The sequence below is a fragment of the Podarcis vaucheri genome, assembly GCF_965113315.1.
Source record: "Podarcis vaucheri genome assembly, chromosome: 3".
In the NCBI taxonomy this organism is placed as follows: domain Eukaryota; kingdom Metazoa; phylum Chordata; class Lepidosauria; order Squamata; family Lacertidae; genus Podarcis; species Podarcis vaucheri.
This window is the reverse complement of record NC_138761.1, coordinates 40246525-40262112: the sequence shown is the minus strand read 5'-3', so window position 1 is coordinate 40262112 and position 15588 is coordinate 40246525. Positions and strand designations below refer to the sequence as shown.

Genomic DNA, 15588 nt, shown 5'->3' with positions numbered 1-15588 from the left:
AGCTCCCATTTAGTCCTCGTTGGTTGTTCTTGTTTCTTGCAGGTATAAGGCTGTCTGGCTGATCTTTTTCATTCTTGGTCTTGGGACACTTTTGCCATGGAATTTTTTCATGACTGCTACGGGGGTAAGTTCAAGGGAAGTGGGAGCCACTTGCGTATATATAGTTGATGTGTTTGGTACTAGACGCCTTCACCAGGGCTGGCCTAGATCAGGGATTCGGAAGCTGTGTGTCAGGGTATCCTAGTGTGCTGCTAGAGGGACTGAAATACACCTTAAGGAATCAGGTTGTTTATTGGATGCATCCACCACAGCACATTGCTCCACAAGACCAGATTAAGAGGCATGGTGGCTCTGTGTTAGTCCGTGTCCAAGACACTGTAGTCATTTTTACTTCAGTGGGACTTCATTACATCCACTTCCTGTGGCTTGCACCCATACATAAAAGGTAAAGGGACCCCTGACCATTAGGTCTAGTCGTGGCTGACTCTGGGGTTGCAGCGGTCATCTCGCCTTATTGGCCAAGGGAGCTTCCGGGTCATATGGCCAGCATGACTAAGCCGCTTCTGGTGAACCAGAGCAGCGCACGGAAACGCCGTTTACTTTCCCGCCGGAGCGGTACCTATTTATCTACTTGCACTTTGACATGCTTTCAAACTGCTAGGTTGGCAGGAGCTGGGAGCGAGCAACAGGAGCTCACTCCGTCGCGAGGATTCGAACCGCCGACCTTCTGATCGGCAAGTCCTAGGCTCTGTGGTTTAACCCACAGCGCCACCCACATCCCATACATAAAGGTAAAGGTAAAGGTACCCCTGCCCGAACGGGCCAGTCTTGACAGACTCTGGGGTTTGTGCGCCCATCTCACATTTATTGGCCGGGGGCCAGCGCTGTCCGGAGACACTTCCGGGTCACGTGGCCAGCGTGACAACGCTGCTCTGGCGAGCCAGAGCCGCACACGGAACGCCGTTTACCTTCCCGCTGGTAAGCGGTACCTATTTATCTACTTGCCCCCGAGGGTGCTTTCGAACTGCTAGGTTGGCAGGCGCTGGGACCGAGCAGCGGGAGCGCACCCCGCCGCGGGGATTCGAACTGCCGACCTTTCGATCGGCAAGCCCTAGGCGCTGAGGCTTTAGCCCACAGCGCCACCCGCGTCCCTTCATCCCATACATAGGAGGTGCCTTTTGATGAGGATTGCTTGATGAATATGAGCAGCGATAAGGGCAACTGTTCTGCCCAAACCCCATCTATCCCAGGGGTAGCACCCAAGGCGAGCCAGCCTGGACCTTCCCATTGGAAAGGTGTTTTATCTTTCCAAGATGAATCTCTTCAAGGCATTTATGAGGATCCATCCTCCGCAAAAAGACGGCTCTTTGTTTTGCCATCATAAACATGGCTTAGCATGATTTAGAGTTGATTATTTTAACAGGTGACAGAAAGCCCTGCTCAGTGAAGAACTTAGTAATTGCTTAGCAGGGAAGCTTCTTTTCTTCATGTTCTCCTCTGTCCCCTCTCTGCAGTACTTTACTAGCCGCCTGAAGGAGGATACTTACAACAATGTGTCCTCCATTGATCTCCATATGAACATGAATGACACAGAGACTGAGAAACCTCCTGCTACACGCTTGGAGTCCATATTCAACAATGTGATGACACTCTGCGCCATGTTGCCTCTACTCATCTTTACCTGCCTCAACTCCTTCATCCACCAGAGGTGAGATCTTTGTAGTTTTCTTCTTCAAAGGAGGTCCCACACTTCTTGCTTCGTCCCTCTTCTCCTTTTGGCCCAACAGTTGCGTCGAGGGCAAGACAGCCTTGCCATTTCCAGCGGAAAGGAGCCTCTTTTTGATAGAGTTATATTCATGGTGGATCGTGTCCTTTTTGCATCTTTGTTGGGCTTCTTAGTTTTCGACAATGATTTCTTAATCATGTAATATGGCTTATGCTGTAACTGTGATGCTCAATGAATGTCATTGTTATTTATTGTTTGTAAGCACTTTTGGGATTCATTTGAATGCATATCAAACAATCAATCAATTTTCTCGCGCTCCCTCTGTCAATGTCAACTTGTTAGGATCCCTCAGCAAGTTCGGATCCTGTGCAGCCTGGTGGCTATCCTGTTGGTCTTCCTAGTAACAGCCATCATAGTCAAGATCTCCATGGACCCTTTGTCGTTCTTCACTATCACCATGGTCAAGATAGTCTTCATCAATTGTAAGTGTGGGTCACTTGTAGACTGGCCTTGATATTGACAGAATGGAATATAGACATTTCTCACATGCAACCCTTCACCAACGGAGAGAGAGAGAGATTGAGAGAGAGAGAGAGAGAGCGCTTGTCTGAATGCAGGAAGGCAAATCCTAATTGCCTTTGGAGGAATGGGAATGTCAGAATTCACAGCTATGACTCTCATAGCAGAAGATATTGTAGGGACTTGGGTAAGGGATTATTTATTTATTTACAAAATTTTATAAAATAGATAGATAGATAGACAGACAGACAGACAGAGGTACTTGGTGTTGAAGTGAGAAAGTAGCTTCTTCATCTCTGTAAAACCTGCATATGGAAACTTAAGGTTGTCTAGGTATTGTTGGTCTTATGGCTTCCATCACTCCTGGCAATTGGCAGTGGAGGCTGTAGAAGGAGTAGTCCTTCCCCAGCAAGGCTGAGTGCGGCATGTTTACCCTTCAGAGTGCATATTCAGGCTGCCTCCTGCTCCTCAGCACTGGGTGGTGTCACAAGATCTCCTCTGCACCAGACCTCTCTGCCACTCACCTCTCTGCCTTTTCTCCCTACAGCCTTTGGTGCCATTCTCCAGGGCAGCCTCTTTGGACTGGCAGGACTCTTGCCTGCCAGTTACACAGCGCCTATTATGAGCGGGCAGGGCCTTGCAGGGACATTTGCAGCTCTGGCCATGATCTGCGCTCTCGCCAGTGAGTATTGCTACACAACCACCCATCTCCTTTCAGCATAACAGCCTGGACTACTTGGGTGGATGAAATCTCAGATCAGAAGAAGCTCTTAGTGTATGTTCTTTTTATATATATATAATTTTATTAACAAACCAATCAAATCACATTAATTCCAAATTACAGAGCCAAATTTGTAAATTTTTGTTGGGGGTACCCATTCTTTGAGCTCAGAAAGGGATCCATTCATCTCTTTTGCTGCTGCTTTAATATTCACAGTTCTATCCAATCTTCTCTTTATTGTTTTCCTCATCTTCTTGTTGTTATCATATATTCCTTTCTTTGTGAATTCTGCTAGTCTCCACAAGCGGGTTAAAAACAAACGTTATAGTCCTGTGTGGATTTTTCATTCCTCCAAGAGCCATATTCAAATAGACAGACGCCATTTCAACACTTCCGTACAAAACATTCTTAAAGTCTGCCCATTAATCCTTGCAAGCCTGTCACTCTCTCCTCGATCTTCTTAGGGGGGTTCTGCCAGGTCAAACTCACAGTCCAATCTGATAACAAAACCATGGTCTCCTCCCCCTCGATTGTAAATCCTGCAACAAGGCCTGCTTCCTGGCGAGTCTCTTTTTATAACTGCGTCATTCCAAAGGCCTTTCATTCCTTTCCAGATATTCCACAAACCATGTCTTTGATTAGTAATTCATTTCCGCACAGTTCTTAATCATCCTGCTTATAATCAGTTGTTGCAACGATTCTTCTTGGGGGGGGGATTGTTAGGTAATCACATTTAAAAAAATAAAAGCCCCCCCCCATTCCGTCCCGTTCCGACATACCGACCCTTTGATGTGTCTTCTTCTTGATATATTTTCCTGTTGAATCCAGCCCATAGCTCGACTTCACAGAGGTCACCTCACATAGCAGTCTCAACTGCCGTTCTTCACTCAAAACATGAGCATTTGCTGCTCTCTAATTGTTTATTTTGAGCTGCTGCAACCAGGCGCGCTATCAGAGACAGCGTCTGGGAGAGCCGAAAACCCACACAAGGGCTGTGCACCTAGTGCCCTCACCCCCTGCATCTTTCGAACTCGGGGGTGATTTATCGGCAACCGCAGGCGAAGGCAGTGTTTCCCCATTCCCTGGGGTAACAAGGGAGGCTGCATACTCCCATATCACCCTCTTAATTTCCTCGTGTGAGCCGGAGAGATGGTATTGTCAGCCATCTTCCAATGCGCCCCTAGCGCCCCCCTTAGTGTACGTTCTTGAAAGGGCCTTCTCTCCACGGGGGTCTAGCTTCTGTGGTCCCTAATCTTCATGTCCCTTCCCAGTCACAAACTGCAAGGCTTGTCCTTCGCAAATGCCTGTGAAGGACAAACCTTGAGGTTTTGCTATCTTCAAAACCCTTGGCTCTGCGGTCATTATCACTGGTGACCTCCATTGTGTGTGTTGGTTTGTGACTGGACCTCCATGCAAAGGGTTGCAATAGATGACTCCCTGGTTTGAAGCAGGAATCCCAAGGTTCCTAGAAACATAAATTTCAGGTGGCTGCCTCTGCTTTACCCTCAGGTGGGCGGGAAAGTTTCCCCAGTCACCGTTTCTTTCCAAATCTTTCAGGTGGCTCTAAACTGGAAGACAGTGCCTTTGGTTACTTCATCACCGCCTGTGTCGTGATCCTAATGGCCATTGGTGCCTACATTATGTTGCCTCGTCTGGTAAGGATTCTCTTTTCTCTGAAATAGTGGGCAAGTGGGCAGTTCCTTGTATTTCTGGCTAATGGGCACCATTTTGCAAGGAGGTGGGAGCAGGCTCTGTGTCCCATTCTCAGTTCTACAATAAGTCTGTGGAGCCACAAGGAGTCTCAGTTTTTTGCTTCAGAAGAGTTCCCAAGATCACCCAAGAACACCCTCTCACCAGATGTCAAAGAGAAAAACAACTACCAGACTTTTAGAAGACATCTGAAGGCAGCCCTGTTTAGGGAAGCTTTTAATGTTTAATAGGTTATTGTATTTTAATATTCTGTTGGAAGCCACCCAGAGTGGCTGGGGAAACCCAGCCAGATAGGTGTGGTATAAATAAATTATTATTATTATTATTATTATTATTATTATTATTATTATTATTATCTTTCCCTTTGCCACCACTATGTTATAGTTGTTTTTACATTCCACACCAACACATGTTCTATGCTTACGCCCTGGTTTTCTCAACAGGACTTCTTCCGCTACTACTCCATGAAGGATAAGACAGAATATCGGACCCATGAGGCCTACTCTGAGGTGGAAACCAAGATGGACCTCATCAAGAAAGGTAAAAGAAGGAAGAGATGATGGGCTGGGAAGTATGCTTCCAATTCAGTTATGGGGTGGGGGTCCCCACCAGCACTTAGTAACAGTCAAAATATGCTTTAGTACAGGGCTGAGGAATCTGTTGTTGGGCTGCAACAGAATGGCCAATGGTCAGGGACAATGGCAGATTTTATCCAACATCTGGAAAGCCACATATTCCTCATCCCTATTACAGAATATATGCAGCAAATGATAACTCCTCTAACACACCAGTGGCCCGCTTTATTTGGGCAATTCGCCAAGGTAAGATTAGGAGTACCTTTCGCCATCTATGGCAGGTCTGCCAACTATATGGCCACCATGGTGCAGGAATAGCCAGGCTACAATGATTCATGCACTGTAACCGCAAGACGCTGTTATTGCTATGCGCTCGGTGTGGGGCTACCCTCGCACATCGCCTGGCGCAAAATGCTGTGGCTGCATCGCTGAGAGGGAGAGGCTACTGCCAGCCCATAACTCGTTGCAGTGGCTGCCCATATGTTGCAGGACCAGGTTCGAGGTTCTTGTATTAATTTACCATAACAACTCAGCTCCAGGATATCATAAGGGGCCATCTGATCTTTTATATCCTGGCTTAAACACTGAAATCTTGAGTGGAGCCCCTGTTGGTGGTTTCCCACAGCTCAAATGCACCCCTCGTGCATTAGGACCCACAACACTGGATGCATAGCTTCTATCTATGGAACTACACACACACACACACACAGAGAGAGAGAGAGAGAGAGAGAGATTAGACCTCCCTGTTGAACTTCAGGCACATGGCAAAGCCTTTCTTACTACAGAAGGAATTGTAGGGGAGTGTTTTGGATTTATGACACATTTTTACTTTTTTATTCTCTGCATGGTTATTCTCCGTATGATTTATCTGCATAAATATATAAATTACAAAAACCATGAAACCCTTATGCTCAACTTGCATCCTATTCCCTGTTTTGGAACGATGGTCTCCATTGATGTGCACTGTTATAAACTCCCCTCTTCTACCAACCAACCCAGCATTTCTCGCTTGAACATTGGCCGATAATGTAAGCATTTGAATATCCCTAGCACGGGGGGGGGGGGGAATTTGTGGCCCTCCAGATGTTGCTGGACTCCAGCTCCCGTGATTCCTGGGAAGCATGGTCAATGGTTGGGGTGATGAGAGTTTGGGTACAATGTCGTCTAGAGAGCCACAGGGTCCCCACCCCAGATCTGTTAGTGCTTTGTTAGGATTTTCTTTATTATTGTTTTAACTTTTGTGGGCCAGTTATTAACAACGTCCTATGAAAACCCATAATAAAAACAAGTTTAAAGGAAGCTTGCAGGTGCATTCAGCAAATACTCAGGCATAGTGTACTTTATCAGAAATGATCATAATAATAATTATTTTTAAAAGCGTGAGAAATCATTCTAAACATTGTCTTTTTCTGCAGATGACCTCAATGGTGTGGAACCCCCACACGCTGCAAATGGGGCCTCCTGTGCACCAGACCACAACCCTTCAGTACTGAGCATTTTCAAAAAGGTATTGGAACTTAAAATGGGCCTTGGAAAAATTGGCTCTTCCAAGGTTGGGCCTTGGAATGGGCCTGTCCCACACCCACGTTTCTAGGGTTTTCTTGCCCTGAATTTGTCTTCATGTGTACCTATTCCATTTTCTTCACCAGATCTGGGTCATGGCTGCTTGTGTCTGCTTTGTCTTTACTGTCACTATTGGGGTCTTCCCAGCTGTCACTGTTGATGTAAAACCAACCATTGCGGGAAAGACACTTTGGGGTAAGTGAAAGTGCACTCCATTGTAAGTGGCTGGGGTCAGGACTGTTGATGGCCAAACCCTGGGAGATTTTGGCAGACTAAAAAATAAATAAATACATGAATGGCCCACCCTTTATTGGGGGAGCTCAGAGCTCCTTACATAGGGACTCCTAGGCAGCCTTTTATCCAGGAACTGACTTGGCTGGTGCCTGCTTAGCTTGAATAAAGTTACACCACCATCATGCCATCATCAGCTGTAACCCCATAAAGCAGCCTTCCCCAACCTTGTTCTCTCCAGATGTTTCGGACTACAACTCCCATCATACCCATCCAGCATGGCTAGGGCTGATGGAAGTTGTAGTCCCAAACTTGTGAAGTGCATTAAGCTTGAGAAGGCCGCCATCAACTGTGGGTAAGAGCAGGAGGACTGGACAGGTTTAGCCTGGAGAGCTGAAAGACTTTGAAGGGAGGATTATCTGTTGGGAGAAGAATATCTGATCACCAACAATGACTAGGGTCTGAAAATTAAATGCATCCTTCCTGTTCTAAGTTTCTACATCCTGCTTGGACAAAACATGCACATTTTCTTATTTCTTCTTACTATACCTCTCTGCATTTACACCATGCATGCCTCTCTGCATTTACACCATGCATGCATGCAACAACAGACTCTGTACAATTATCGACGACATTATTTGTTGGGAAAGGAATAGCAGAGGTCTGTGACAATCCATGCATATTATATAAATAAGTTCTCATGAGCACTGTGCATGAAAAGTATGCTAAAGAAGGGAGTATGATTTCACAGTGGAGAACAGAGAAGATTTCAGAAGGTGTCTTATCTGGGTAGGAGGAAGCTATGCCCACCTCCTCAGCTGCCTGAATGCAACTCTCTTCGAAGATGAAGCAAACCTTTTGCTGCTTTGATAAGACAGAACAGTATCGAAAGGGAAAGAATGAAGGAAATTTCTACAACCACCAAGTCCTGGATGTGGGATGCTCTTCCCCCAGTCCTTAACCTACTATTTTGGGAGGGGTTGTGGGGTTTTTTTTGCATGTATCTCAAAGGGCTGAGTTTTCTTCACCACTCACTAGTGCTCCCATAGTGACTGGGTACAGGAACAGACTGACCCATGGCTGCAGGGCTCCTTTCATCAGCAGCATGTTCCATGTTCAAAGAAGGTGGAAGTGTGTGGCTTACAAGCACCTCAAGCATTCGGTACCATTTGCCTGGGCCTAGCCCCTGGGGCTTGCTGTCACTCTGTTTGACTATAGCAGGGGACTGAGGTCCTGGAACTGATTCCTCCTCTCCACTTCTCTCTCTCCTCAGCTGATTACTTTATCGCAGTCTGTTGTTTCCTGACGTTTAATGTCTTCGACTGGGCAGGTCGGAGCCTTACAGCTGTCTGCATGTGGGTGAGTATCCACTAGAAAGGCCATTGGTATTGGCTTAACTGGACAGAGCCTACCCTTCCTAAAGCTCATTAAACAAGTTAGCACAACAGCCAGTAATGTTTCTGAATATCAGTTGCTAGAAACCACAGGAGGGAAGCGAGCTCCTGTGCTTGAATCCTGCTTGCGGGTTTCCCATAGGGATCTGTTGGCCACTGAGAGAACAGGATGCTGGCCTGATCCAACTGGCTCCTCTTCTGTTTTTATCAAGAAAAGGCATGTTCATGTGAAGTCAAGCTGGGATGGGTAGAAAGTCGATTGGGATCTATACTTGCTGATTTTGGGGGAGATTGGATGGGCAAAGATTTCTGGCTTGCAATTGTTGAACAACGGCAAACAACAAAACTACCTTTTGCAAGTATATTTAAGCTGCCGAAATGAGCGAACCAGGAATGGGCTTTTAGGTGAAAGGACTGTGTGCTGAGTTCAGTTCCAGTACTGAAAAACTAAATTCCTAAAGTGTGCTTTGAGGCACCCCGTTCTCTTAATTTTAACATCTTTTGCACTTGGCTCTTGAGTCTGTGGTGTTCTAGTGAAAACGCAAATTAGATCTGAGAGGGCCTGAATTCTACAGACCCCTGAAGCAGGGGGCAGAAAAAGGATGTCCATATACTGGACCCAAGTTGGATACAGAGACTCAAAAACAGCCATTTCCTCCCTACTTTTATATTTCATTTTTTGGGTCAGGCTCCGTTGGCTTTTTAGAAACTTCCTGTCTTTCCATCTGAGATATGCGGGTATTATTTCTTCCAGTTTTTTTTGCCTTCGAATGAGGGCAGATGGATTCACAGTTTTGTATATAGTAGAAGAGAATAGTTAGACCTGAAAATAAGTATCTATAGAGAGAATGTACCACAAATGGAGTTGAAGGAATAGCCCTCACAGCACACTTTCCCTTGCTTCTTGAAGTTGTGGTTCATATTATGATGCCCCTTTGACTGAATTGAGCATAGTCTCACCTCATAGTTTCACCTCATGGTCCTCTGCGGAACATGAACATATTGGCCTGGCATCAAGGGTTGACATGGGTTGGGCATCTGCCAAGGGGTCACTGCCCACAGTCTCACTGGATCCTCTGCCGCTCTCCATCATTACAACCAGCTTTATTGTTCAGCTGTGTCTCGCTCTGGCCCTGTAGTTCTTATGGTTTAAGGTTAAGGAGAGGCAAGTTGAGCTGAGCTGCCTGGCTTTCATAGAGCAGGAGATGCCAGGCAGTGACAGAGGGGTGAGTCAATGTGTGTTGTGTAATCTTTAAGGTACCACTGAAGGCCACAGTCGCTGTGGAGAGGAATAAAGTGTCTGGGAATAGTGAAGGAAGGGGAAAGGGGTGTAAAGGAAGAGACTTTAAAAACAGGAGGGAAAGTGGGAGGCAAAGTTGATGCCTGGCTAACCAGAGACATGAGCAACCATGGAAAGAATAAGAAGTGCAGAGGTGGGGAGGGAAGAGTCAAAGACAGCTCATGGTTTTGCTTGGCACATGAAAGAGGCACACCTCTGTGTCCCCCGCCCCCATGTATGTGGCTTGGAGAAAAACACCTCACCGATTGCAGACTCTAGTAAACAAGCCCACGCTTGCAGTCTCTCAATGAGCAGGCTGTCTGGTACAGCACAGAGGCGGCGTGCTGGGGGCCAGTCAACAGAGAAAGGGCTTTGGGTACAGAGAACCCAAAGATCAACCACCTTCTTCTCGTGGGTTGTGAGAAACAGGTTTCCTCTTGGGCCCCTCTGTAAGATGAGCACCTGCACTACAGCTCACCACTTTGGCCTAGGCCCCTGCAGTTCAGATAAATATATTGGTGCACACCAGTAAGAGACCCCATCCTGGTCTGAGTCAATAGACCTCTGTGGGAAGTCCAAGCCCACACTTCACCTTTTGCTTCTCTCTGTCTGTTGGCTGCTCTCCCGTTTGCCAGGTCTCTGAACAGTAGCCCATGCAAAGAGATGGATGTACAAATAATGCTTGCAAAACAGCAGTGTGGGAAGCCTGATGCCACAGACTGCCTCTTTGTATGTGGTTTGAGCCTCATGATCCATCCAGGCCCCTCATTTCCTCTGACAGATCCATTTTCCTGCTGCCTCCTCTTTTGGCAGAAATAATAGTTGTGTTCGTTCGCCACAGCATGGTCAACACTGAGGTAGATGGAGGGCTGCTCGCCCCACTGTTATTGAAGTGCCTGCATATGGGCCCATTCAGCTTCTCATGTTTTGATAAGGGACCAGTGCTAATTTGGCAAACCGGGACTAGTTAAACCCCCAGGAAGTCTAATTCTGCTCTTTATAATGTCATGACACATTTGGTGGAAAGTTCTCCAGTAAATCAGGACTAAGAATTTGACCTCTGCTATGGTATATAATTCTGCCTTTGTGGGTGATTCTCTCCCCCCCCCCCCATTTTTTGGAAAAGCTGGGACATTCTGTTGAAGTTATAAGGAAAGCTGTACTGAATCAAGCCACTATGGTAAACCCTACAGATGGGGACAGTGTATACCAAAAGACCCCTTAGCAGTTGTGCACACTAAGCCATTTTGTCAACATAGCCAGTATTTTCTGGCTCTTATTAGTATTGTACATGGAAAAATAATGGAAATAGTTCATAAGAACTCTCTCTCTCTATATATATATAGCTATGTGTGTAACAGTTCAACAACATTTTGGGTGACTGCCAGTAGCTCTGTGTGTGTGTGAAGCTTTCTTGAGGATTATGCAGTCTTGCAGCTATCTGTATCCATTTAATGTGGGGATTAGGCAGGGGAAGGGAGAGAGAAATGATGACAAAAGAAGGCAATTTGAAGGTCCTCCAGCAGTCCTGAGCTATGGAGAACCCAGTTTAAAGTACTGTCCTGAACTCTTATCTGTATAACAAGAAGAAGGGAATTAAAGGATCACCTGACCTGTTTCAATCAGGAGTCATGCTTATAGCTATGAGGCAAATTACAGGCCTCATGTTGTCATTGGAAGCCGCCTTATATGGCATCAGACCATCTAGCTCAGTGTGGCCTACTCTGACAGGCTTTGGGTAGGGGTTTTACACAGCGCTGGTACTAGGATTTTAAGCACAGTTTTCCTGCTTTGCAGCTGAGCTATCGCCTTTCCCCAAAGGCTCAGTCAAGAGAGCTAGGCTGCAAAACATCTCGAGTTTAGATTGTGGATATGCTGTTGTCAGCCAATACTAAGGACGTTCTCTTGGGAGGCTTTTGAACTAGCTGACCTTTGTGCATGGGGTAAGGATCTAGAAAGTCTTTTGGAGACTAATGTGAGCATTGCAACACGCAGGCACTTATCAAGGTTTTGCCAGGTTCCCTTGCCAAAGCTCAGGGAAGGGTGAGCTGTTCCATAGTGCGTTAATGTTTGTGTGAGTGGCTTTTCCAGCTGCTTTCTTTGCCACGTATTGCATCTGTGGAATTATTGTGCAGCGCTTTGCCATTGCCAGCGACCCAAGCAATCCAGGGCAGAAGCGCCCAGCGGCTCTTTCGATCGTTTTCCTTTGCTCTCCTTTTGCTTGGGCACAGAGGAGTGTGTCTGTGGAGCTCTGCACAAGTTCTCCCACTTTGGTGGGAGGAAGTGCCCAATGAGAGGGGAAAGTGGGAAAACCCTCAACTTCCAGATGTCCTTTGTGACCTCTGTGGAGTCACTTCTCCCTGTGATTTGGCCGACAGACTGCGACTACGCAGCCTAAGGATGCGTGCGAGGAACAGACTGTTCTCTCTGGTGTGTAATTTCAGTGGGAAGATAACAGCAGTTCACAAAACAGAACCCACAAGGGTATGTTGGTAGACTAGACTGAACATACATGAGATTTGCTGAGCAAATCTGTACCCTCATGGAAACGAATAGACCAAAGGCTCCATTGGGCAGGGACTCATTTTGTATGTATGGGTTGTTGTTTTCCTGATGGTTGCTTTTGGCTCAGGCACGACTTTGTTCTCTTTTCCTTTCCTTAGGATCTTACTGTTTTTCTTAACTCCATTTATTATAATCATTTCCCACAAAATAGCTCCTTATTGATGTTTGCAATAAAAACAATTGTGCAATTTCATATATTAAAAAAAATTGTAACAAGATCACTTTTATATGTAAAAACAGTTTCAAATCTAGTACAGGTACAAACTAGGATAAAGATGTTCAAAATAAGAAATAGTTTTGTCAGTTGCTTTGGTCAACTAAATCACGACTAAACAAGTGCTGCTTTAAATACAGAATAATATTGGGAGCCCACCTCCCCATTTAACAATTGCAGAATTAAGAGGACAGAGCTGCAGTTTGTACTGTTGTATATTCTCAGTCAACCCAGAGAACAATATGTCTTCCAGTGAGCAGGGAGAATAAGCAGGGAGATTCTATGGCATGGAGCCAAACAAGATGTGACATAAAATGTGTTTGATGTTAAATGTAACATGCATACTCTGAAATATACCTATCTGTCTGCTGATGTATCTGATAAATACCAGGATTTCAGTAGAAAGGAAGGGGAGTTTAGCCCTTACAACCCAGTTGCAAAACTGACCAAAATTGCTCCTCTGAAGCTACTTGCATTGGGAGGAAATACCAGCAGCTTACTGCTGTCAGGGACTGGACTGAAGGGGATGAGCTTGATGAGGAATGCTGGAGATCTCTCCCCCCCCCCCCGCTTCCTGAAGCTTCCATAGAAGAGGAAGGCAGTATTGAACTACAGCAGTGGTTTGAGGAAGGTCACAGCTCAGAGACAGGTGAACAGAAGAGTTGGGAGAAGAGAAGGAGGAGACAGAGCAGCCAGGTGACACGTTATCACTGGAGAGTATTTCTGACCCTGCTTCTCCCAGAATTTGGCATTCATTGAGAGTGCAAGAGCAATTAGCCCCTGGCGGCCACCAGGGGCGCCGACTTATAAAAAATATTGGGGGAGCCCGCGAAAGCTCATGAATAATAAATAAGCTCATGAATATGCAGATAAAGTGGCGCCGCCTCCTCGTGAGCGAATAGGGGAGAGCGTGCTGCGCCTATTAATAAGCTCCGAAGGAAATTGGGTGGAGCTTTTGCTCGGGAGGGAGGGCAGGAGGCATGCAGCCCGACCCTGTGCATTTTGGGCTGGGGGAGGGGCGGCGGTGGCGCTCTGCTGGAGGGGCGCCCGAGATTATTGGGGGGACAGAGCCCCCCCAAATGAATTTTTGAGGGGGCTCGGGCCCCCTCAGGCCCCATGGAGTCGGCGCCTATGGCGGCCACCTTAAGGCGAAGGGCTGTTGCTAGGGAGAAGGGAGGAGATCAGTTGGAGCAACGCCATTAACGGAATACAGACTGCATTCCTTTGTCTCTCGCCGTGATGATTGAATAAACTCATGAGTAAGAACTCTTCCTTGTTTTCTCTGCTTCTTGCTGCCACCGGGGGAGGAATAGAATTCCTCGAAGCCTGACAACTACTAATTTTCTTCTCCTCCATTTCATACAGCCTGGGAAGGACAGCCGCCTGCTGCCCATCATGGTGGCTGCCCGTGTGGTCTTCATCCCCCTCTTCATGCTGTGTAATGTGGGCCCACGCAAACACCTGCCTGTCCTCTTTGCCCATGATGCCTGGTACATCGTCTTCATGTTCTTCTTCTCCATCTCCAATGGCTACCTGGCCAGTCTCTGCATGTGCTTTGGACCCAAGTGAGTAATCACCTGAGAAGAAGGCAGGCCTGAGCAAAAAGGCCAAACTTGAACTCTTGCCAGACTCTGCTTCTCCTGCTCTATGGGAACTGGCATGGAGTTTGCCTGAGGGGCTACCATTGCAGCCCAAATTGCACTTGATGACTAGTCGCCGTCTACCACAGAGGTTTTCAACCTTTTCAAGTCCACAGCTCCCTTGACCAGCTACATTTTTTCTGCGGCACCCCTATGGGGCTCAGGAGCCCTGTTGTGTCACCCCTTGCCTGCAGAGCTGGCAACCCTCACCCCTTTTTGAATACCCTCCCTGGTGGAGTGTTCCCTCAGCCTTCTCTCCTCTCTCCTTGGGAGTCCTCTGCTCTCTGAGCTGCACCCCCTGCCCCAGATAGAGGTGCCTCCTCACAGCGCCCCTCAAGGGCCTGGGAAGAGGATGCCCCCAGCCTTAGCAGCCTGACGGAGACTGGCCAGAGGTGAATGTGAGGCCAGCACCTTACTCACCTTGGCAGCCAGCAGCGGGCACTGCTGGGCTTGCATGGCAAAAAGGCTCCCACCTTCAGCATCAGGCACTCAGCTCCCAAGCAGGTCTTGCACACAGCAAGCCCAAGAAAGGCCAGCACACTGCCTGCTTGGCTCCTACCAGTCTGAAAACTCCCAACAGCAAGGGCTGGTGGACTGGCTGGCTGGGCTTCCTCACCTGCTTGCTTGCTTCCTCCTTCCGCCTCTGGAGCTTGTAGCCAGGGCTGCTGCAACAAACAGCTGTGCAAGCCTTTGGGAAGCAGAGATGCGAGAGGAAAAGAGGCACAGAGTCCTGTGTTGCCATTATTCAAGGCACCGCAGGGTGCCACAGCACACTGGTTGAAAACCACTGGTCTACCACATTGGTCCACAGCAATTTCCTTGGGTTCCGGGAATTTTTCGCAGCAGGAGACTGCCTCCAACCACGTGGTGAAGCACAGCATTGCCTCCATCTGAAACCACTTCAAAATCTAGGGCATTGAAGATAGACAAATATTCTATTTGTATCTGCCTCACGTTGCTTCATGTTTCGGTCAACCTGTGTGCATCCCAATCTTCCACACTCTGCAAAACACTAGATCAGTGGTGGGGAATTTCTGTCATGTGGGGCTCATTAGGTCTTTCATGCCTTCTCGTTTGGTCTGTGAGGCCATTGCAGCCAAGCCACACACACACCCCTACTGAGCTGAAGGGGGGGGGGCGATTGTAGGCACTGAAGAGCCCTGTGCAAAGTGCTGATCCACCCACCTGTCAGACACCTGATGCCACTGTTGCCAGGTGACCTGTATTTTTGCCTGTCCTTGAAATCAAAATGTGCAGGTGTAAAGGCACAGCTTGCAAAGCACCACCAGCTGATTATTGGGCCTTGCGAGGCATTGTTTGGGTGTTTCAATGATAGCCTACATAATAATAATAATAATAATAATAATAATAATAATAATAATAATAATAATAGTATGATATTTTATTATGATGTAATGATCTCAATAATAGCCAAAATATGTACAAAATGC

At 47.0% G+C, this 15588-nt stretch overlaps 1 protein-coding gene across 3 annotated transcripts in view; it reads left to right on the top strand.

The window, feature by feature from the left end:
- Window positions 1-15588, top strand: part of SLC29A1 (solute carrier family 29 member 1 (Augustine blood group)) — an 89373-nt gene that overhangs the window by 71360 nt on the left and 2425 nt on the right. For all 3 annotated transcript variants that reach the window (XM_082216259.1, XM_082216258.1, XM_082216260.1), the window contains exons 3-12: window positions 43-124; window positions 1515-1708; window positions 2069-2208; window positions 2793-2927; window positions 4524-4621; window positions 5120-5216; window positions 6667-6758; window positions 6901-7009; window positions 8319-8404; window positions 13863-14062. In XM_082216259.1, coding sequence (XP_082072385.1) covers window positions 43-124; window positions 1515-1708; window positions 2069-2208; window positions 2793-2927; window positions 4524-4621; window positions 5120-5216; window positions 6667-6758; window positions 6901-7009; window positions 8319-8404; window positions 13863-14062 — 1233 coding nt within the window. The remainder of the gene's footprint in view (window positions 1-42; window positions 125-1514; window positions 1709-2068; window positions 2209-2792; window positions 2928-4523; window positions 4622-5119; window positions 5217-6666; window positions 6759-6900; window positions 7010-8318; window positions 8405-13862; window positions 14063-15588) is intronic.